The sequence below is a fragment of the Nyctibius grandis genome, chromosome 1, assembly GCF_013368605.1.
Source record: "Nyctibius grandis isolate bNycGra1 chromosome 1, bNycGra1.pri, whole genome shotgun sequence".
Lineage (NCBI taxonomy): Eukaryota > Metazoa > Chordata > Aves > Nyctibiiformes > Nyctibiidae > Nyctibius > Nyctibius grandis.
In genome coordinates, this window is record NC_090658.1 from 18,657,984 (window position 1) to 18,680,257 (window position 22,274).

Genomic DNA, 22,274 nt, shown 5'->3' on the forward strand with positions numbered 1-22,274 from the left:
CAAGAGCTGTGTGTGCAGCTCTTAGTGATTCACTGCCTATTACCTGTTGCTGTAGTGGGAGCTGCTCTAAGGGACAGGCTAGAAAAGGACTTTTCAGTTCTCTCTATTCCTAAGATCTCTTCTGAGGTCTTCTGTCCTATTCTCCTTTGGCAGTCACCTCAGTCCCACAGCTATTGCACCTGACATGACCTCTGGGTTAATGACTTCTTTCCAAAACCTGAAGAAATCATTTGTGCCAAGTCTGCCTACACTAAATGACTTTGGGAGAGAAGTACTTTGTGACCCACGGTTCCCTGCTCACAGGTGTGACTGGGGGAATCCCAAACCTTTTCTTCAGTACTTCACATCTTGGGCTACAAGATACCTGGGATGCAAAACCAGGCAATAACCCTTTTCCTCTCTCAGAGCAGTCTCTAGTTTTAATTACCTCCTCCGTTCCTTTGGGAGCAGCACTTCATGGGAGTTCTCTGTTCTGTAGCCAGTAAATTGGGAAACACAAATATGACACAATTACCTTCAATTACCAAAAATATTACTTTTATGGAAGAAAAGTGAAAATTTTGACTTATTCCAGATCTGAAGCAGTGAGACACATAGTGAGATTATAAGGGAGTTTTCAGTGACCGAGGCTCACCCATGGCCTTCAGAGAGGAAAAATAATCATGTTACTGCCCTTCCTCCCAGCTTCACAGAGGTTTGTATCCTTTAATCTTACACACTGAATCCTCTGTTTGTTTGGGCTTTGGAGACTCAACAACCCCCATGTGCAGTTAGCACATACCAGAACTCCCCCATTACTTGCTGGTTTGATCCTGGCCACAGCCATAAATGACTGCCCTGCCTCTGTATACAGGGCATGTATGTGGATCAGATAGATACAAATTTGAACCTGCAACATGGCTCCACCCGCGCTGTCTGCAGAAGACAAACTCATCCATAGCAATGAAAAGTGCAAAGATAATTAAGTGTCTTCCACTTGATCCCAGGTGACGTTTCTTAGCATCCCTTGGCACATCTCTCCTTGCACACCTGCCTCACCCCCCAAAAGCTATTCAGATGCTTGCTTTGCTGAGTTCAAGTTTCCTTTTGGTCTCCAAGGCTCTCCTACCTGTGTTTCCATAGAGATTAATAAATACTGCACACACCAAACTTCTGTAGGGCCCACTGCAGGAGCCCCAGTATCCCTCTATAACATTTCAAGTTTGTTTTTTTGCCATCCCTTCCCTTTGAATGTATGACCGCCAACAGGCCAGTAACGACTACATGCCTTGCAGACAACATCCGTTGTTCAACTTGGAGCGCCTTGTCCTTATTTTTATTTGAATGATTCTTCTCCTGTCCCATAATACACAAGGACCCTCACAATGGTTTTGCATTTGAGCTCCATCTGGTGCATCTTGGCTGCGTGTAGCAACATCTCAGTGCCCATCCCCGCTGTGTAAGTCCTCAAAGCAGGTCAAGACATCACCATGTCCCAGCGCTGACTCATGGCTGTGCTCTCACAAGGGTTGATGACAAGCTCTTTGGTGCTCTCATTCGTGTCCCCAATTGTCTCAGTGTCCAAACAGAAGCGTGAAGCTATGTGTTCAATGTGTGACCCAACTTTACCCCATCGCTGAGGAGAGATAAACACATGAGAGGAGACACAGGGGTGAACAAGCTTCCTCCTCATGATGCTTTTACTATACTGTTCCAGCATCAAGAGGACAGTCATCACTAAGCCTTCGCAGCCTGACGCTGGGAAGTACAGGGTCCCCCAGCCCACACCCAGAAGAGCACATGCTGAGCATTTCATCCCAGTCGGCAACAGCGGCAGCAGCGGCAGCGGCGGCAGCAGCGACAGCAACTGAGGTCAGTGCGGGGCGAGGGCGAGATCGGGCTGTACCAGGCGGTTTTCACACTTAGGGCCCCCCGAGCAGCAGCCCCGAGCTGCTTCCCCCTGGACCCGGAAGTTCCCGGCAACAAATCAGGAGGGGGGGGGGCGTAGCACCACCCCCTGTTGATCGGGTGATAAAGAGCCTCTGGGTGGGCAGGGACCCTGCCCAGAGGGGAGAGGGGGAGTCAGCAGTGACTGGGTGTGTCCCAGGGTGGGGGAGGTCACAGCCGTTTGCAGCTCGTTGGGGAGGGCGCTGACTCCCTCCCAGTGCACAAGGCGAGGAAGGTGCCAAGGAGCTGTGAACCAGCCAAGCTGTGAAGGCGCCAAGGAGCTGTGAACCAGGGGTGTCACCAACAGGTATTTCCCAGCTCAGTGAAAGAACAATGGTCTCCACCCGGCGGAAGAAGACCAAAATGGATGTGGGAACCCAGACAGGGCTCCCACGGAAGGAGGCAATGGTGCAGGTTGCAGGCTGCAGGGAATGCTACAGCATCTCTGTGGTGACAGGGGGCTGTGTGCGCTGTGAGCAAGTAGATGGATCTGCTCGGCCGAGCGGCACAGCTGCAAAGCCAGGTTGAAAGGCTTCAAGCCGAAGTAGAAAGGCTTAGGAGCATTCGGGAGGCTGAAATGGAGATAGACTAGTGGAGCCAGGCTCTGTCCTCCCTGCAACAAAAATGGGAGCACCTGCCAGAGAGCTCCCAGGATCGAGGGACCCCTGTACTCTGCCCCTCTCAGGTGGAAAACAATAACCTAGAGGAAAGGAATGAGTGGAGGCAAGTCTGTGGCCGTGGCAAAAGGCGAGTGCCCTCCTTGCCTACCTTGCCTCCACAGGTGCCTCTGAGAAATAGATATGAAGCCCTAGTGGAATACAGCCGGTCCAATGGGGATGTGGTGGAGAGGCAACCTATATCAGAGGTCCCACCACAGTCAGAAAAACCTGACAGGCGTATAGCTACCTCCTCCACAAGGAAGAAGAGAAGAGTTTTAGTGGTTGGAGACTCCTTCCTAAAGGGAACTGAGGGCCCAATATGCAGAGCTGACCCCCATCACAGGGAGGTCTGCAGTCTGCCTGGAGCCCGAATCAGGGATATCACCAGGCAACTCCCCAACCTGGTGAAGGCCACAGACTACTACCCCCTGCTGATCTTCCAGACAGGTGGGGAAGAAGTTGCATCCCATAGTCTGAGGGGGATGAAGAAAGACTACAAGGCCCTAGGACGGCTGGTGAAAGAGTCTGGGGCACAAGTTGTTTTCTCCTCCCTCCTTCCATTTTTCAGGTGATGACGTGGGATGGAATAATAGGATTCTCTCTATAAATGCCTGGCTACGAGACTGGTGCTACAGGCAGGGCTTTGGGTTCTTTGATAATGGCTGGTTTTATAAGACACCAGGCGTGACCGTAATACATGGGAAAGGTTTATGTCGCAGGGGGAAAAGGGTTCTGGGACAGGAATTAGCAGGGCTCATTCAGAGAGCTTTTAACTAGATTCGAAGGGGGATGGGGTAGTAGCTGGGCTTGCACCACTGGGGCAACGCTCTAGTGTTGAGGTAGACCAGGAGGCCTCCCATCCCCCTGGGGTGAAATCGGTGTGCTCAGCTCGCTCCCTGAAATGCCTGTACACCAATGCACGCAGCATGGGGAATAAACAGGAGGAGTTGGAAATCCGTGTTCGGTCGGGGGGCTATGATCTAGTGGCAATTACAGAGACTTGGTGGGACACCTCGCATGACTGGAATGTGGTCATGGATGGCTATGTCCTGTTCAGGAAAGACAGGCCACTAAGGAGAGGTGGTGGAGTTGCTCTTTATGCGAGTGAGCAGCTAGAATGTACTGAGTTCTGTCCAGAGGCGGATCAGGAGCGAGTTGAGAGTTTGTGGGTGCGAATTAAGGGGCAGGCTGGCAGGGGTGATACTGTTGTGGGTGTCTATTACAGGCCACCGGATCAGGATGAGGAGGGTGATGAGGCCTTCTACAGGCAGCTGAGAGCAGTCTCGCAATTACAGCATCTGGTTGTCATAGGGGATTTCAACTACCCTGATATTTGCTGGGAGGCCTACTCAGCCAGCCATCCTCAGTCCAGGAGGTTCCTCCAGTGCATTGATGATAACTTTCTGATGCAAATGGTGGATGAGCCAACTAGGAGAGGAGCGCTGCTGGATCTTATCCTCACTAACAAGGAGGGTCTGGTTGAAGCGGTGAAGGTTGAGGGCAGGCTTGGTTGTAGTGACCATGAAATGGTAGAGTTCAGGATCTCATGTGGCAGGAACAGAATAGCTAGCAGAATCACAACCCTGGACTTCAGTACGGCCAACTTTGGCCTTTTCAAGCAATTGCTAGGGGAAATCCCATGGGACAGGGTACTAGAAGGTAAGGGGGCTCAAGATAGTTGGTTAGCATTCAAGGACTGCTTCTTCCGAGCTCAAGATAGAGCATCCCAGCAGGCAGGAAGTCAAGGAAGGGTACCAGGAGACCTGCATGGTTAAACAGGGAACTGCTGGGCAAACTCAAGTGGAAGAAGAGGGTGTACAGATCATGGAAGGAGGGGCTGGCCACTTGGGAGGAATATAAGTCTGTTGTCAGAGGATGTAGGGAGGCAACTAGGAAAGCTAAGGCCTCCTTGGAATTAAACCTTGCAAGAGAGGTCAAGGACAACAGAAAGGGCTTCTTCAAATACATTGCAGGTAAAGCCAACACTAGAGGCAATGTAGGCCCACTGATGAATGAGGTGGGGGCCCTGGAGACAGAGGATAAAAAGAAGGCGGAGTTACTGAATGGCTTCTTTGCCTCTGTCTATACTGCTGGAGGCTGTCCTGAGCAGCCCCGGACCCCTGAGGCCTCAGAAGAAGTCAGGATAGAGGAGGAATCTGTCTTGGTTGATGAGGGCTGGGTCAGGGACCAATTAAGCAACCTGGACGTCCATAAATCCATGGGCCCTAATGGGATGCACCCGCGGGTGCTGAGGGAGCTGGCGGAAGTCATTGCTAGGCCACTCTGCATCATCTTTGCTAAGTCGTGGGCAACAGGAGACGTGCCTGAGGACTGGAGGAAAGCGAATGTCACTCCAGTCTTCAAAAAGGGCAAGAAGGAGGACCCGGGGAACTATAGACCGGTCAGCCTCACCTCCATCCCTGGAAAGGTGATGGAACAACTTGTTCTTGGTGCTGTCTCTAGGCACATCAAGGATAGGGGGATCATTAGGGGCACTCAGCATGGCTTCACCAACGGGAAGTCATGCTCAACCAACTTGATAGCCTTTTATGAGGACATAACCTGGTGGATAGATGATGGTAAAGCAGTGGATGTGGTCTATCTTGATTTCAGTAAAGCGTTTGACACGGTCTCCCACACCATCCTCGCAGCTAAACTGAGGAAGTGTGGTCTGGATGATCGGGTAGTGAGGTGGATTGTGAACTGGCTGAAGGAAAGAAGCCAGAGAGTGGTGGTCAATGGGGCAGAGTCTAGTTGGAGGCCTGTATCTAGTGGAGTCCCTCAAGGGTCGGTACTGGGACCAGTACTATTCAATATATTCATTAATGACTTGGATGAGGGAATAGAGTGCACTGTCAGCAAGTTCGCTGATGACACAAAACTGGGAGGAGTGGCTGACACACCGGAAGGCTGCGCAGCCATTCAGAGAGACCTAGACAGGCTGGAGAGTTGGGCGTGGAGAAATTTAATGAAATATAACAAGGGCAAGTGTAGAGTCCTGCATCTGGGCAAGAACAACCCCATGTATGAGTACAAGTTGGGGACAGACCTGTTGGAGAGCAGCGTAGGGGAAAGGGACCTGGGGGTCCTAGTGGACAGCAGGATGACCATGAGCCAGCAATGTGCCCTTGTAGCCAAGAAGGCCAATGGCATCCTGGGGTGTATTAGAAGGGGTGTGGTTAGCAGGTCAAGAGAGGTTCTCCTCCCCCTCTACTCTGCCCTGGTGAGGCCGCATCTGGAGTATTGTGTCCAGTTCTGGGCCCCTCAGTTCAAGAAGGACAGGGAACTGCTAGAGAGAGTCCAGCGCAGAGCCACGAAGATGATTAAGGGAGTGGAACATCTCCCTTATGAGGAGAGGCTGAGGGAGCTGGGTCTCTTTAGCTTAGAGAAGAGGAGACTGAGGGGTGACCTCATTAATGTTTATAAATATGTAAAGGGCAAGTGTCATGAGGATGGAGCCAGGCTCTTCTCAGTGACATCCCTTGACAGGACAAGGGGCAATGGGTGCAAGCTGGAACACAGGAGGTTCCGCATAAATATGAGGAAAAACTTCTTTACGGTGAGGGTGACCAAACACTGGAACAGGCTGCCCAGAGAGGTTGTGGAGTCTCCTTCTCTGGAGACATTCAAAACCCGCCTGGACGCGTTCCTGTGTGATATGGTCTAGGTAATCCTGGTCCAGCAGGGGGATTGGACTAGATGATCTTTCGAGGTCCCTTCCAATCCCTAACATTCTGTGATTCTGTGATCAGAAGCACACTCACTTAAACTCAGCCTCTGCCTGGCTTCAGGAAGATAATATATTACAAACAGCTTTTTCCCCAGGTCACTGGTTCAAATGCCAGCTCGATGATTAATGCAGAGAAATGTTAGCATCTGCTGGCTGACTGGCAGCTCGTGTGAACTAAATTGCCGTTTTTGGTTTGACTTCTGCGATAAATATCCAGATCACCACCCACACTAATAGACACCCTTATCAACACACTCATTTAAGAGGCAAAGGGTCAAACAGGCCAAAGTCTGTACTCCCAGATAGGCTGTCCTTCCCAGAGGAAGTCAGAGCACACGGGCCATTTGATGTGCAGTAATACTATGCTGAAAGAAAGGGAACCTCAAAGAAAATGGAGGATCAATGAAAAGGCTCACCTGCTTGTTGTCACCTTCTTTGCAAGGTGACAGCAGCACCTGGGAACCAGGGAAGAGGGTGTACACAGACAAGCACAGCTGCTGCTGGCGGACTTGGTGGTTGTATGTGTATGTCCATTCCTGCAAAGAGGAAGAAAAAGAAAGGAGGTGAGAGATCAGGGCTGATTCTTGGTATTCTTCTACCTGGAAAGCAAACACTTTGGCTTGGATCCTGCCCCCTCAGAAACCAAGCACAAATCTCATTGACTTCAAGAGGTACCAGGACAGGTCACTAGAATGTTTCAAGAATCCCCAAAACTCCAGTTGTCATTGGGGGACTATATGTACCACAGAAAATGTCTACAAAAGCTGCTGGAAGAAAATGGTTCACAAGGCAAAGGATTTCATATCCAGAACTGGGCTGTGGTTGGGGAACAGGGGGATGGAAAAATGGCAAAAGAGGCAGAAATGTGCAACCACACAATATGCAATCCTCTTTTTCCAAGGAAGAGCAGCAGAAATGCTTTGTGACTAGCAGCAGGAGAGAGGAGGTGATATATAGCAAATGTTTGCAATTCCCGGGATTCTGTTCCCAAATATCACAAAAATCAGGGGTAAAGCTCCCCTTTATATCAAAGGAGTGTGACCGAACTCCAAACGTTTACTTTACTGGTTTGCTATGACCACTACTATTCCTGCTCCCCTGGGCTGTCCTGGAGTGTTTTTTCTCATGCTGCTTTTCATGTTCACCTGCTCTTTATCAGCTCCTCAGCCCAAGAAATAAACTTTGGGGGAGAAGAGACTCTATGTCTTGTGTAAATCTCTCTGGGATTATCATCTTTTCCACCCATGGATGTTTTTCTTGGGAGAAAAAGAGAAGAGGCCGAAAGTTTGATCAGGACTTCCAAATGTACTGGACAAAGCATCATGTATGTACAGATACACTGCTTAGCCCAGTAGTATTTCACAGAAGTTTATGCCAATGTTTATTCCAGTTGAACGTTTTCTGTCATTCACCTGTGGTCACATTACCCAAGAGCACCCCCTGAGGATCTAAGACTGTGCAGGCAGGGACATCGCCCTGCTATTTGTGCGTGGACACAAGCAGACAAGAGCTGCTTTGGTTTATGGGAAACCACAAACCATGCTTTTGCATGACCCCAGAGAGTGAATTCTGGAACAAGTTTTTTTACTTGTAACTTAGTGAGAGTATTAACTTTAAAATTAGGGCTTGAAGGGGTTTCTGAGGGCCTCTAGCCAGGGTGCAAAGCAGGACCAACTCCTACTGTGTAAACAGGTCTGAGATAGCAGTCAGGTGAGCAGCAGTGGGAGCAAATGCAAAGGGGGTTGCTGAGCCATGGCAGGGCAGGTGAGCAGGGCTGGAGGACAAACAGGAGGCTGGCTTCCTGCCAGAGGAAGCTAGCAGAGGGCAATAACCATGCTGGCGAGAGCAAGGCCAGGGAGCAAGAGGGTTTCTGCAGTAGGCTCCAAGAGTCAAGGCAAATGCTTTGACAGGATAGAGGCTATGAGAAAAAGCTGCTGTGAAAGAAAAGGTGCAGAATGCAAGCAAAACAGTTAAGAGCTCAGATACGGAGGAGCCACAACTCTGGAAGGAGTGGAGTGAGCAGGGGTGTTGGCAATGGAGGGGAAGGCAGCGCTCAGACACGTGGCAGTTTAGGCTGGGTCTGGAAAAATGAAGGGTAAAAGGTGCTCCTGGGAGATTGCAACCCTTTCTGAGTGCCAGAAGGGAAGTGAAGAATGGCTGCCCCTAATCTCAAAGCTGGGACGCCTGCAGCTCCCCCTGACTTTGAGCGGTGGAGGCTTTAGGTTGCATTAGCATGAGTTATTAGAGCAGGGAAACGCTTCCACCCTTCTGGTATTTGTCACCGTCAGCAGCTTTAACTCCCCTCCTTGACTTCAAAACAGACAGCTACAGGCATTTAATTCCTGGGAACATAAATCCCCCTTCATTCAGGTTCTTAGCCACCTGGAAGGGAAAACACGCTTTTGCACAGCAGACCCAGATCCACAAGGACTTCACACTGTGATCCTCACACCCCACATTTCTTAGCCTACTACTCCCCACCAGCTAATGGAAATCAGACCTGGCTTTCCAAACAGCCTGCCCACAGGCTCCTCAGCGAGACTTGTCCAGGATTTCGGCACATAACAAGCATTAATTTTCCAAGCCGCAGTCTGCGCTCAAAGGGCCTTCTGGCAACTACTTCTTCTTTGTCAGACGGAGCAGAGTTTACCTGATCCTGCAGTGAACATGTTCCAGACATCCCAACCACGCACACTGTCAGCTTCTGTGTAAACTACCAGCCTGGGAAATCAGGTGCCAAATTAGTCCTGCATCTGTGAAGAGCCAAGCCCTACAGGGCAAGCTCCAACCACCTGTTCTCTGCACCCGCACTGCGCTACAAGCTGCTTTGAAAACCTGCTTTACATTTTTAACCAATTGTTTGTCATTTTAGCTCAAGACAAGGCCTGAGCTGCACCCATAAGGCTCCTCAGCAGCCGCAAGCTAATCCTGCAACTCTTGTATATGTTGGATCCCCCAGCTAACTCAGGGAGTGGGACTTCGTGACCTCTTAACCTCCTTGATTCACTGAGGCACTTCATGGAGGACTGCTGCTCCCAGAAGTTCTCCATGCTTTTTTTTTTTTTCCAGGCCAGGGTCTGTTCAAGCCTTCCTGTTATTCACATCCTCTCAAAGCAGGACCACCCTCTCACTCAGCAAAGTGCCATGGGATAGACAGGGTGGTGGTAACCATCTCTCCTAAGCTGTTCTTCACCATGAGAAGTGAGGCCTACAGAGCTAGATATATGCGTCAGTTTGATAGCTGACATTGGATCCTTCCCTCTTGCCCCCAGGGCTGTCCTGCTACTGTCTTTATCTAAACTGACAGGTTTTCACACAGCTCTTCTACGTTGGCAGAATGGCTTTTTATGGAAGCCAGTTCTGTTGAAAATGTTTTATCCAGTTCTAATAATGTCTTGTCTCTTTTCAGCCCTAGATGAAAGCCAGAGAAAATGATGCAGAAAATGAAGAAATTCTGGGGGGAAAAAAAAAAGGTCACTTGAACACCACAGAATACATTAAAAGCTTTGAGTTAAAATACAGGCAAATTGCCATGGAAATTTTTATCTTACCCCATCTCTTCCCTTATTTGTATCAGTCAGGATGAAAATTCCTGCTTTTTTTTCCCTTATGAGAAACTACTTTATCTTCTAAACCCTGGCACTCACTGGCACTCACGTGGCCAGCACAGCAGAAACAACAGCAGAGCTTCGCAGCCCGGGGGGCTGTGGTGAATGGGGCAGCCCAGGCTACTCCTAAGAAGGGAGACCTTCAAGGAGCTAATACAGCTTCAGGGCTGCAGAGTGGCCTGAAGTGATGCCAATGAGGTTGAGAGCTGACCCCTGGCACCAAGGAAAAGCAGACACAGGGTGTGAAACTGAGATCAAGATTTCCTGCCTTTTCAAAGACAAAGCAGCTCCCGATGAAGTGGTGGTAGAGCAAGGATCAAAAGGGTGGACTGGGACAGCAGAGCTACTAGCTGCACACCACAACCACCGAGCCCCCTCCTCCAAAGCCTGGGATAACGCTAGCCCCCATCTGAGGCTTGCGACTATTTTTCAAGGGTTGAGCATCATTTGAGCAGGCATCTGTCACTACTACTCAGCATCATTGTGAACTGAGGAAATTATTTTAAAATGTGACCTTTGGCTTGGCATATCCTGGCTGGCAGAAGGAGAAAAGAGCCCCTCAGCCTAGCAAGGAGCAGCCCCATGGGAGCTCAGCGTTACGTGACAGAGCTGTACATGCTCTGCTGCAGAGCAAGAGGTCAGCTGTACCCTAAAGCTAGGGTAGCAGCTAGAGAAAAATGTTTCTGAAGAAGCTGGGAACAACCTCAGCCCTCAGCTGTTATCTTTTTAAAATCACAGGGAAGGATTTCCCAGGGCATGCAACTGCATGGGTCACCTAAGGATACCAAAGTGCTTCACTCATCAAAAGGCCCTGGGATGCAACTAGCTCTTACACTCGCCTCGGGAAAGGGAAAGCAAAATGCAGAAGGTGCCCATGGCAGCCCGGGTGCGGAGGTGACACTGCTGCCAGCCAGCCCCTCTGCTCTGCTGGCTCAGCCTGGCTCCCCCAGCTCCAGCTGGCCTACAGCTGGGGCAGAACATGCCCATGGAGGAGAAGAACAAACAACGTTTGAAGGGAGCAAGGTCAGAATTTTTATGGTTGAGATGTCTCAGGAGGGGCGCTGTCAGGTTAGTTTGGATAGATGCTAAATGTTCTCCAAATAAAGTACAGATCTAGTCAGCCCAGAGAGGTCCTCAAGCCAACAGGGGTAAGCTTCAATGCCACATCAGGCAGATTATCACATTGCATTTCCTTCACAATAAGAGTTAAGGACATGCCACCCAAATGTAATGGCAGCCACTCAGCTCCAAGGCCCAGATATTTTGGGGTGCAGGCCTGCGAAATGCATGCTGCAACCTTCCCACTGTTTCCTCACTTGTCTAGGAGATGACTAACTTTACATTCATCTTGTGGCTACTGCTTACATGTGTGTGAGTATCCAGGCCAAAATGTCTTCTGCTTTTTTATCTGAAGTATGTCAGGTTTCCTGGAACTGCTAATGTTTTACATAAATCCCAGAGTCAGATGTCTATTCCAAAGATGTACGGACCATCAACTGACACTTAGTCTGAAAAATAACCAACTACTCACATCTTCATCAGGTAGACTAGGACAAAATGATGATCAATTATTTTCCATCAGATGCATTTCTCTTGTGACAAACTAAATCAATCAGTTCATCTAGCAAATGAGATACAACAAGACATAGAGTACCAAGGCTCCGGTGAGCAGGAGTGCAGGTAGAGCCCACTGTGCCCTGGGGATTAGCAGCACTGCAGGAAGATCTCTCTGCAAGTCACTATCTCAAGAGCAGGTCCCTCTGAGAGCCACCCCAGGGGACAGAGCCTGCCCTGACTGCTACCAGACCTTTTGGAGAGGAAAGGGCTGGATGGATCCCAGGGATGAGAAGGCAGAGCTCTCCTACACAAAGATGAGGGGTCTTCTTGTGCCTCAGTGTGTCTTTTAGTAATTCATTCATAGACACCAGGGAGGGTGTGTGAGGTCTTTTAAGGGTGTAAATCTGATTTCACAACGGTCGGAGTACTCTTCTCAATCTACCCAAACTATGGATGTGGCCAGAGGGCTCCCAATACCCTCCCCCTGCACTACAGATGATAGAAAAAACTAAAATAAAGAGCAATTGATTGCCATCTAACAGCTCCTGTTCCTCTCTCCTCAAACCACGGTCATGTATGACAGCTCAGATCTTCTCACAGCTGCTCCCAGGATTTCATGCATGTAATGTTGGTAAAGGGTTTGGGGAGCCTAGTAGGGAGACAGCCACAGAAGGGCAATCAAGCAACAAAATTAATGCTGCTAACACTGATAATAAAGGATCTGGATGGCCAGAATATTTCCTAGTATTTACTGAATGCCAGGAAAGCAGAGTTTTGATTTAGCTAAGCCTATTTTTCAAATAATGAAGCTTAGGGTAAAGAAGCTGTGACTTCAGTATGTTAACAGTGAAGATTATTGCTCTGTTCTGGTATACCAAACACAAAACTTAGTAGCATTCAGGACTGCTGCATAATCTATCCTACACAGCCTGGTGACTATAACCCCCACGTCATCCACAAGTTCAGGTAGTCTTGTAACAATTTTGTAATTAAAACATAAGTTTCTATTCACAATTAAAATGTAAATATTCTGCTTTCATCTGAAATATTCTCCATGGGTATAAGTAACAGAGAACTATCCTAGAAAGATGAAGAAAGATAAAAGGAAAAGGTTTTTCTCTATTCCTGCCTGTGGATTGCATGTAGCTATTCAGCAATCTGCTTGTAGTGCGTTTTTCTGTTCCCCTGCAGAGTTAGTCCCGGATGTGCACAACAAATAGAGTTGCCATCCAGTGGGAAGTGTTGACTTATTGCAAACTGCTGCGGCATCAGAATGGGAAGATAAAAAGTTTGTGGCACGAAAGATTCCAAAAATTTACTGCACAGAAATGTCAAAACAAACTGTGTTTGACGGGAATGAAACAATCCAACTTGCTGGCATGACATTTCTCATTTTAAAATATCACATCAAACTGATATTTCAGAAAGACCAATGTCATTTCATTTTGAAATGCCAGCTTGCAGCAGCATTTTCCATTCTGATTTTCCCAGATTTTTTAAAAAACATCCAATTCTTTGAAAGTTGCAATTGTCACTAAAATATCTTTTTTTCCTTCAGCAGAGTTGACCCTGCAAAACATGATGACCTGCTCTCATCAGTTCGCTTCTCTTGCTGTTTGTGTAAATAGTCCATGTAGCAGTGGAAGAAAGAAAAAGAATTCTGAAACCTGGAAACCAGTTAAACCATAAGAACTGTAACGATGCGGTATTTGCAGTTATATTCACTATATTTTTTTGAACTGACTAAAATTCCAAGTAGTCATTGTTGCTTTTACCAGACTGTGAAGCTGATATTGTTTTCCTGACTGAAGGCAGGCATGCAACTGCATGTGGAAGAGAGGCACATCATGATGTGCTTCATTTGCACATACAAACTAGAAACGTTTTCAGCAGCATCTCCAGGCTGGGCCTTTAAAACTCATAGCTACCTGGTTTGAATGTGTAACCATGAGGGCTAAGGATGTACAGTCAAGTGGAAGCAAGCACACCAGTGCCTATTAAAGTATTTCACGGCACCCCGAAGAAGCAAGTGATTGTTATCCTTCCTGTTTTATAGACGGGAACAGTGAGAGAACTTACTGACTTGCCCAAAATCACAAAGGGAGCCTGAACCAAAGGCAGGTTTTGAAGCCGTGTCTTCTGGGTCTTGCTCCAGTGACTCCGCTGCAAGGCACATGTGCCTGCTCTTGGCTCTAACATTTCCTAGAATACGCTTTTGAGAACACTGATTCACACAGCTTTTTTCTCGTCTCAGTGAGACTGAAAAAAACAAGATCGAAAAAAATGAGATCATCCTCATTAAATTCTCACTAGTTTAATGGGCAATCTAATATTGAGAGAATGCAGGCTATGAAGTTATAAATACCATTGCAATTCGGTGCATTTTGAAATAAGGCTGAAAGATGAAAGAAAATTATAGCTCTCTTTGTTTTTCTCTGATCTCTGCAGATGAACGGCGCGTGGCGTTCCTGAGCAGCAGTAAGTGCTCAGCGCAGGCTAGCACAGAGATAAGCAGTCCACCCTGTACTGTGGCTCCTGCACCAGTCCCTGCTGCTGCCCAGGGCCTCCACCGAGGTAAGGAGGACTTACCAGGGTTTAACTACATGCTGCCTCAGGAAAGGCGTTGGCAGGATGGGTAATCCTCCAATAGAGCTTCAGCAAATTTAGGAAATCACCTTGAAGCTGCCCCAGAGCCTTCTCTCCAGTCAGCATCATGGGAATAGGCAACACATCTTACCTGTGCCGTTGCTGCCGTGCCTTTGCTGCTGATACAAGGATTTAAGCCCAAGATGGGCAACTCTTGGGCTTCAGACTTGTGTGACTCCAGGCAGCTCTGCCTTTGCCTGATCATCCCAGTCTGATAGAGCGATTCCTCAGGAATCCTGCGGGAACACCATGAAAACAACATCCCTGCTCCCCCAGGCACACAGAGTACTCAAAGGGAGGATCAGTGGGGTAAGGAGGGTGCAGCCGCACAATTTCACCTTCAGAAAATGAGAGTGGCAAGATCTATTACAATACTGAACCACTGAGAGCAGTACATGGACAGGGATGCTGCAGAAGCTGCACTCAGAGATGGATGGCTGCCCTTTGTAAAAGGAAAAAATAAATAACACTGAACAGGGCAAACAGAGGAGTAAGGAATAGACTGTGAGCAGGCTGAAGGTCAGCCTTCAGCTTACAGGAGCAGGGAACTTTATAACAAAGCACCACAGAGCCCTGGCATTCCCTGTGAATGCTGCTGCGCAATGCTACACATGGCAAAAAAGCAAGAAAACAGCTAGAAATCATTTTCACACTGTAATTCTGCACTCAGCCATTGCACCAGCAGATCCCTGGAGGTATCTCCAAAATTTCTGCACCCTTTCTGAGCACAGCTCCTGATAGTGACTGAGGGACTGGATGCAATGGTTTCTGGAGTAATTTTGGTGACTAAAAGGGATCTGCACAAAAGCAGCTGTGGAAGTGCATATTAAGCAAAGCATTAGACTAAGAGTAAGGCAGAGCCACCTGAATACACATCATAAACTTCTAGAGTGTATGGTTTTACAACAGAGCAGTCTTGAGTATCACAGAACAGTGTGAAAGGACTGGAAATTAGGTGCTTTTTTTGTAAGCAAGAGTCATTAAGTACTGAAACAACCCACCAGAGTCTATGGTGGATTTTCCACTTTGGGATACTTTTGTAGGGAAAACTGGCTATTTCTCTATACCACTTGTCCCGCAGCATGGGCAGGAGGATACCTGAGGAAGCCCCAAGAGCTCAGAGAAATAACTGGTGCTTTGCCCCTCACCAGCCCTGCAGCAAAGAGCCATGGAGTCTATAAGAGAGACTAGAGAAAGCAGGATCACAAATGAACCACGTCACACTGTGAGCAAGCTGTGTTTAAAGCCAGCACGAGATTCACTATGCCCTTCTGTGAAGCCCAAGGGAGAGGGTGCCTGTGTCTCTGAGGCAGGGGGGGAGTGTGGGGACTGGAGGGGCAGAGGAAAGCTCTGTGGGGCAGGAGGGATGGGGCATCCCACTGGCCTGCTAGAGGCAGGTGGAAATCGCACATCCGTACCGAAGTTCGGGGTAAACGTTTTCCAGGTACCACTTGAAGCTGTGGCATTTCAATCTTTTCCGCAACTCCACTCTGCTCTGGATACTGTGGGAAGAAAATGTCGTAGAGATACAATGGAAATCATGAAGGTGAGACCCAAAAAAGGAAGGCTGTGAGAAACCCAACAGATATGCACATAGAGCAAACACAAGAGCATCAGCAGCTCTATTTTCTGCTACCTTCTGCATGAGCTTGGTCGGTCATTTTGATCTCTGTCTCTTTGGAGGTCTCACTTGATAAAACGGCATGATGACATGACGACATATTGCCATTTTAACAAGGAGTCTGAAGGTTGGTGGATGAAAGGTTCATTGAAAAGTACAGTCATTTAAAAACAATTAGTGAAAAAAATGTATGCTATCCACTACATGCAATAAGCATTAATTTAATATATTAATGTACTAGGAAATTAATATATGCTATAATAAGTTACTTAGTTTACAGACTACAGAAGGCCTTGATTCACAAGAGCACCTAAACACACCTTTAAGTCAGCAGAAGTTAATCACACGGTGAAATACTTCTTTCTTTCATTAACCAGGGTCAAATTTCTGCTGAGGGATCATGCTGCATAGTGACATTTTCTGAACTCCAGCTCCCCTCTGGGCCAGCCCCTACCCATGGAGCTGTCATGAGGTGGCATTTACAGAGCAGCAGGAAGCCTCCAGTGCCTTCCCTTCACATAGTCTACCTTCTCTACATCCTCCTATATTTAGCAGGACAGAGCTGTTACTTCAGTCCATGCTGACGGATGGGAAGAGGGTATGAATTCAGTGGAAATAGGTTAGTCACCAGGATTTCAATTTATTTATCTTAGAAATTGAAGAGTAGCCAGACGGAATCTGGGGTTGGATTTGGAACCCGCTGTGGGCCAAAGAAAACTTTCTAAGGAAAGGAAGAGCATATGAAAATGAGAAATTAACACAAATTTGTATAGTCCCTCTGACAGGGAGGCATTTCTGACTGTTCACAGAATGAATGGCAAACTCCCTGAATACAAAGTACTTACTCCTTTCCAATAAAGCCTTAGCGGGCCCAATATTTGACGATTTTCCTGCCCTTCAGCTGTCAGCGAGACCTCTGGACTTTTCCCCCCAGACTCCACTCTGGGACCAAAAGTACTTGTACTTAATGCCAAGGGCAGGACACAGGCAGCGGGGTTTTTCCCCCACCTTGATTCGGTTCACTCACTAGGATAAACTAGCACAGCATATAAACTAGCTGTTTATACGTTTCGTTGCTGTGCTCATAGCATCTGCCTACCATTTAATTGAGCATTACTACAGAAACAATGCAGGCAGGTTTCCGCAGCAGGGCGACGTCACCGTGAACACCCACTGCAGCAGGCAGGGCACAGGCAGGGCACAGGCAGCAGAGAAAGACACTTACTTTCCATAAGGCCTCCCTTGGGCTGCGGGACGAGCCGCATAGTAGTACTGCTTGAATTCGTCCATCCACACCTCCGCTGTGCGCTTGGTGTTTCTGAAGGAGGCAACGAAAGACAGGTGACACCAAGAAAGCCTCCGAGGTGACATTTTCTAAAATGCATTGACTAATCCATCCTTCTGTCCTCTCATCCTCAGCTTGGTCTTCGGCTTCACCCAAACCACCTTTCAGCCAGCCCACCCTTCACTACTAGAAAAGGTACTCCTCCCCATTGCTCCAGGGACCAAACACAACAGGCCAAAGCTTGGGTGAAGAATTCACCATTTCAAATTCAACGGGATGCTTTGCACCCACCAGACTCAGAACTGAAGCTTCTCTTAAGCATTACGTCCCAGGCAGGCATGCCTGGGGTTTTATTTAGTGGCTGGGATGGAGCTCTGAAAAGTGGTGCAAAATTTGCCAAAGATTGAAGGCAAATATTTCCTTTGCGTCAATCCTGTATGGACTCTCCTGCTTTGCACCGCTGGACTTCACTGAGGCAAATCTCAGCATTCAAAACTTAAGAGAAACCATCCTGGCCACAGTGCTGTATCATAAATGTCATTCTTCCACATCAGCAAGGTGCCTGCAGAAGGTTTATGAACTTCAGGAAATCTTCTGTTGACTTCAGATGGCTCTAACTCTCCTTGCAAATGGCTTTGTTGCTTCATGCCTATCTGCCCATCCCTGCCCAGGTCAGGGGATTCCTCCAAGCTCCTGCTCCAAGGCAGGCCAGTGCCTCCAAACTATTGCTATCTGCCACTGGGCTGCGGGTACCACAGGGCAGGCTCTGATCCAGCCAAGTCCCACATGGCCAGAACAGGAGATAGTCTGCATGTGAACCCAGCACAACACTGGAGCCTGAGCTGTCTCTTGCACTGAAGAAGAGGCTGTGTGGAAAAAAATCAGTATCTGGCAGAAAGGTGGAGATATTTTTTGTTGACATCTCTGTTTAAACAGAGGTACCACACAGCATCAGGTTGCCAGAAGCAGCTTCTCCTCACAGTCTATATACCACTACATTAAGTTTAAGGCTGATAGATACCATAAGGTTAATAAAATCCCAGCTCCTAATGCCTACAGATATGTTTCTCCAGAAGGCTCTTCAGTCCCTTGCTGATTCATGGTGCTTCTTCCTCTCTCTCTAAGGCCACTGCAATAGTCTAAGTGCTCTTGCTCAAGAGATGCTGAACTCACAATGTCTACATCTACATCTATATCTAATCTTCCCACACGTGCAGGGTTTGTTTCTCTGGCTTCCTGATCTCATTCGGGTTTATAAGAAACATGAGGATAAATGTCAAGGCTCACACCTGGATGTTGATTCAGACCTCCCCAAAGTCCCCATGCTCCTGTGCTTGGGACGCAGCCAGAAGAGCGGTACCCATTCAAGCTCCCTGTGCTCCTCCTGCAGGTGATGTAACACAGATGCTGCCTTTTCACTCGTTTGCAGCCACTCTGACAGTGGAGATTCTGCCACATCCCAGCCTGTTCTGTAGAGGTCTTAGTTCACTACTAAAAGCAAGAGCCCTCTTCATGACTCTCAAATTTGTGCCCCCTCCTGCCAGCAGTGCCCTGTGCCCCTCACAGCTGTCTTTCTGAAGCAAGGGAGAAGGTCCCCTTCCTGCCTCACAGGCTGCATGGCCAGAAATTGCATATTAGCTATAACCAAGAGATGTAATTTGCACTCCCCCAGTTCCTTGTCTCATGCAGAGCGTGGGGAGCTGCAGAGAGCCCGGGTCAGTGGTAACCCCGCTGCAGGCGGCTGGGTCTTCACAAATACTGTTGTCGGCTCTTTCTAACACTGGGAAAGCCACAGTAAAAGGGATGCCTGGTGTGTAAATACACACAAATGCAGTTTAGCTGAGAAACAGCCCTGCATTAAGTATAAGTGCCCCCGGTGTTTTTCTCTGTCATTTACTTAACGGGCAACCTTCAGACTCATGCTCTAAAAGAGGAGGAAATCCTTCTTGACTTCACTAGCTGCTCCCATCATCTTTCCCGTGCCAGTTCCCACTTCTGGACTGCCTCCTTCCTTGTCTGCTGTTTCCAGGATCTGAGCCCATTTCAGTCTTTGTTTCAGTACCTGAGTCAGTCTATGTTCCTGAGTGTGGGGACAGGTCCCCTTCAGCTGAGACACCCTGGCAGTTCCTTCAGTGTCCCCACCAGCGAGATGCAGCCCCTTGCTGCCCCTGCTCGAGAGGCAGCACCAGCCTGGAGGCAAAGCCGCCCGCTCCGGCACGCTGCTCGGCTCCCCTCTCTGAGAGGCACTGGGAACCAAATTTTCTGGTTCAGCTGAGACATGCTCAGCCCTCAGCTAAGGTCACTGGGTACTGACAGACATTGCTGGCAGCCTGATTTCAGGTCATTATAAATGTGTTCTGACGACCTTAGGGTCTAAACCATTTGCTGTTACGGTAGCTAGTGCTCAGGGAGATGCTGGGGCCATCCCTCCATTTCCGTGCTGATGAAAGGTACCATATAAGTGTCCTATTTCTGTCATATTCTCGACACTGTAGAAATCCTATGGGAGAGTCATACTGGCTTGATTTTCTTTGGCTCAGGAGATTCCTGCCAAGGCATATTTCAAAATCTTCCAGACAAACTTTCCTCCCCATCTCTTCTGCTCCCCTCTCCCAACAAGGCAGCACCTTATTCCACCTCACAAAAACTAAGCATGTACAAAACACTTACTTAATGTATGTATTAGCATTTCCCTCTGGAAAGACATACGGATGTTTCTTCCGGAAGACGTGTCCAACACGGCTGCAGGGAATGATTTCCAGACTCCCTCCACACATCCACACACGGAAAGAGATTTCTACAAGAAAAGCAGCTTCAGCATTTTGTCTTTCTGTCCTAGAGCAGGCAAGATCCCGCTGTTACCTCTCACTTCATCCTCTGCCACATTAACTGGGGTAAATCAATTACCACAGGGGCTTTCCTAGGTACAACTCCCTTAAAGGTGCATTTCAAAGCTTCTTGCCATCTGTTTGAAGTCAGTGCACTTGAAACCTGCCTGGAGCACAGCAGGTGCTATCACAATGGCAAGAGCGAGACGGTAAGTAGCTCCCTTTACATCGCAGAATCATCTTGCCAAGTTTTGTGCTCCCGTAATTACTTCTGCACTGCCTGTTTCAGAGTCGCTTCCCTATAAAGGGCTGTCAAGTTCACCAGGAGAGGCCATGAATTCTCTTTATTAATGACTACAATGGTCATTATCTTTATTAATTCACCATTGATTCTGCAAAATGAACAGAGAGCTGTGCATCCATCACCTATCCCAAAATGGATAGGAGCTTACCCTGCCCAGCATGTACTCCAGGCTGTGAGTGCCCATGTTGTGGACCAACAAGGCACACACCTTCACACAAGCAAAGGTCAGCGGTGGGAGGGATTATCCCAAAAATCTGGATAAGCTGTCAGTACAGGAAATGTCTCCTGGTTGCCCCAAGCTGCTCTCTGGCTAGTCCACAAGGGCCCCCCTGGAGGAAAATGAGCCTGTGGCACAACTGACACCAGAAGTTACGGGGCTCTTGGCAGGGAGCTGGATGACATCCTAGCTGGCGAGGTAGGACGGGTGAGCAGAATGGCTGATCTAATGGGTCCATCTGGTCCTAACGCCTGTGAAGCTATGAATCTGCAGCTATATTGTCAGACTGTTATGCTTAGACAGAACCAGCATGGGAAAGAAATGAAATTAAAAAGAAAAGGCTTCTGCAGTTCTTTGCATCTTATTTTATCATCTGTTGACAGTCTAGAGCTGTATGTAGCACATATCTACTCCAAAATGACAAATTCCTTTTCACTGACCCCCACATACACATTTAACTACAGCAGTCAGACAGGAGGCTGCCCATCGTCTTTGCCAGCTCGTGCTCCTGAGAGTCCCCTTACGCACGCCAGCACAAGGATGACTTATCCCCAGGTTGGATGCTGGCAAGAGAAGTGCCTGTGACGGGAAGGCCATTTGGACAGTGTGGACAGGACCCCTCCTCCTCCAACGGCAGGCACTGCTGGCCCACAAAGCTGCCATCCCTCCAAAAACAACTCACAGCTTCAGGGAGCAAAGGAGAATTGGAGCCCGGACCTCTGAAGCCACCTACTCTCAAGCACACCTGGCTCAGCCATGAGGTGGATGTTGCTGCAGAGGTGGGACCCAGATTCATGTCGCTCCTGTCCCTGCTCCCAGCACGCTCGCCTGCTCCTGAGCTGATGGAAATGGGAGGCTGGCACAGCTGCAAAGCCCTCTTGCCTTGATGCCCAGGTCCCAACAGCTGGCCCTGGCAGCATGAGCCAGCAGAGGCTGGGATGGGAAAGCACAGCAGGGAGGAGAAGCATTTCTTTCCAGAAATCCCCTCCCCTTCCCTTCACTGCTGTGTTTACAGCAAAAGCTGCAACAGCAGCTGCAGCCTCACCAGTTTCCACAGTGCTGGATATTAACAGGCCAATAAAATGTGCCCTCGTGCCATGTCCTGGTGCTATATTGGGAGCAACCTCAATCACAGCTGCAAGGAAATGAGATTACGGCAGGATGCGGCCGCTCTAAGCTGCTACACTCGGTTCCCCTCGCACGTGGCCGTTGCTCTCATTTGCCTGCGTGTCACAGCGCTGGCCATGCTGCCAGTGCTGTTGGGTACATCAGAAGGGTGCCCAATAAAGGGGGACAATCAGCCGAGCAGCTGTGAACCACAGTGTGGCTGCTGCATCGTGCCTTCCCCTCCTCTGGTCCTTCTGCTCAGCCCAGAGAAGAGCAGCTCTCTGAAGTGCTGCAAGGGCAAGACCTGCACCATTCGGTCCTCGCCTGCTCTTAATTTAAAGCCTAATGAAGAGGTGGGCTAAGGTGATCTCTGTGCACTGCAAACTGGAGGGAGAACACACTGCTGGAAAGGCAGGAGATGGTGAGGAGGCTGAGCACTCTGCTTCAGATGTGTTGCACCCTGCAGACCCTGCTCCAGTCCCAGCAGAAGCAATTAAAGCACAGGTTTTAGCAGGAAGGGATGACCCAGGGAGCCATCTGTGGCAGCCAACAAACAAGGTCTTCAGACAGGCAGCTGAGAGCTAAATGCCTCAGGAGGAGGTAAACTGAGGCACCAGCAAAGGCATGGCATGGGGCCAGTTCAGAGGAGCCAGGGGAGCAGGAACCAGCAGCGTGCTTCGAGACAACCCTTGAGGGATGTTTCCAGTGCACGTGGCCCCTCCAAGCGACCCCAGGAGAGATGCGAGCAGTATGCTTTGGGGTGCACTGGGCTTGGCCTCAGCTTGG

General features: G+C 48.7%; 1 protein-coding gene across 3 annotated transcripts in view; it reads right to left on the reverse strand.

Moving 5' to 3' along the window:
- Positions 1 to 213: 213 nt before the first annotated feature.
- The window catches only part of GALNT14 (polypeptide N-acetylgalactosaminyltransferase 14), a 109,776-nt gene continuing 87,715 nt past the window's right edge, over positions 214 to 22,274 (reverse strand). For 2 of the 3 annotated variants that reach the window (XM_068407318.1, XM_068407328.1), the window contains exons 10-15: positions 19,703 to 19,829; positions 16,973 to 17,065; positions 15,545 to 15,628; positions 14,218 to 14,362; positions 6,732 to 6,851; positions 214 to 1,615 (exon numbers count right to left, since the gene is read on the reverse strand). In XM_068407318.1, coding sequence (XP_068263419.1) covers positions 1,457 to 1,615; positions 6,732 to 6,851; positions 14,218 to 14,362; positions 15,545 to 15,628; positions 16,973 to 17,065; positions 19,703 to 19,829 — 728 coding nt within the window. In that variant the 3' untranslated portion in view covers positions 214 to 1,456. The remainder of the gene's footprint in view (positions 1,616 to 6,731; positions 6,852 to 14,217; positions 14,363 to 15,544; positions 15,629 to 16,972; positions 17,066 to 19,702; positions 19,830 to 22,274) is intronic. The other variant, XM_068407339.1, reaches the window with a different exon arrangement.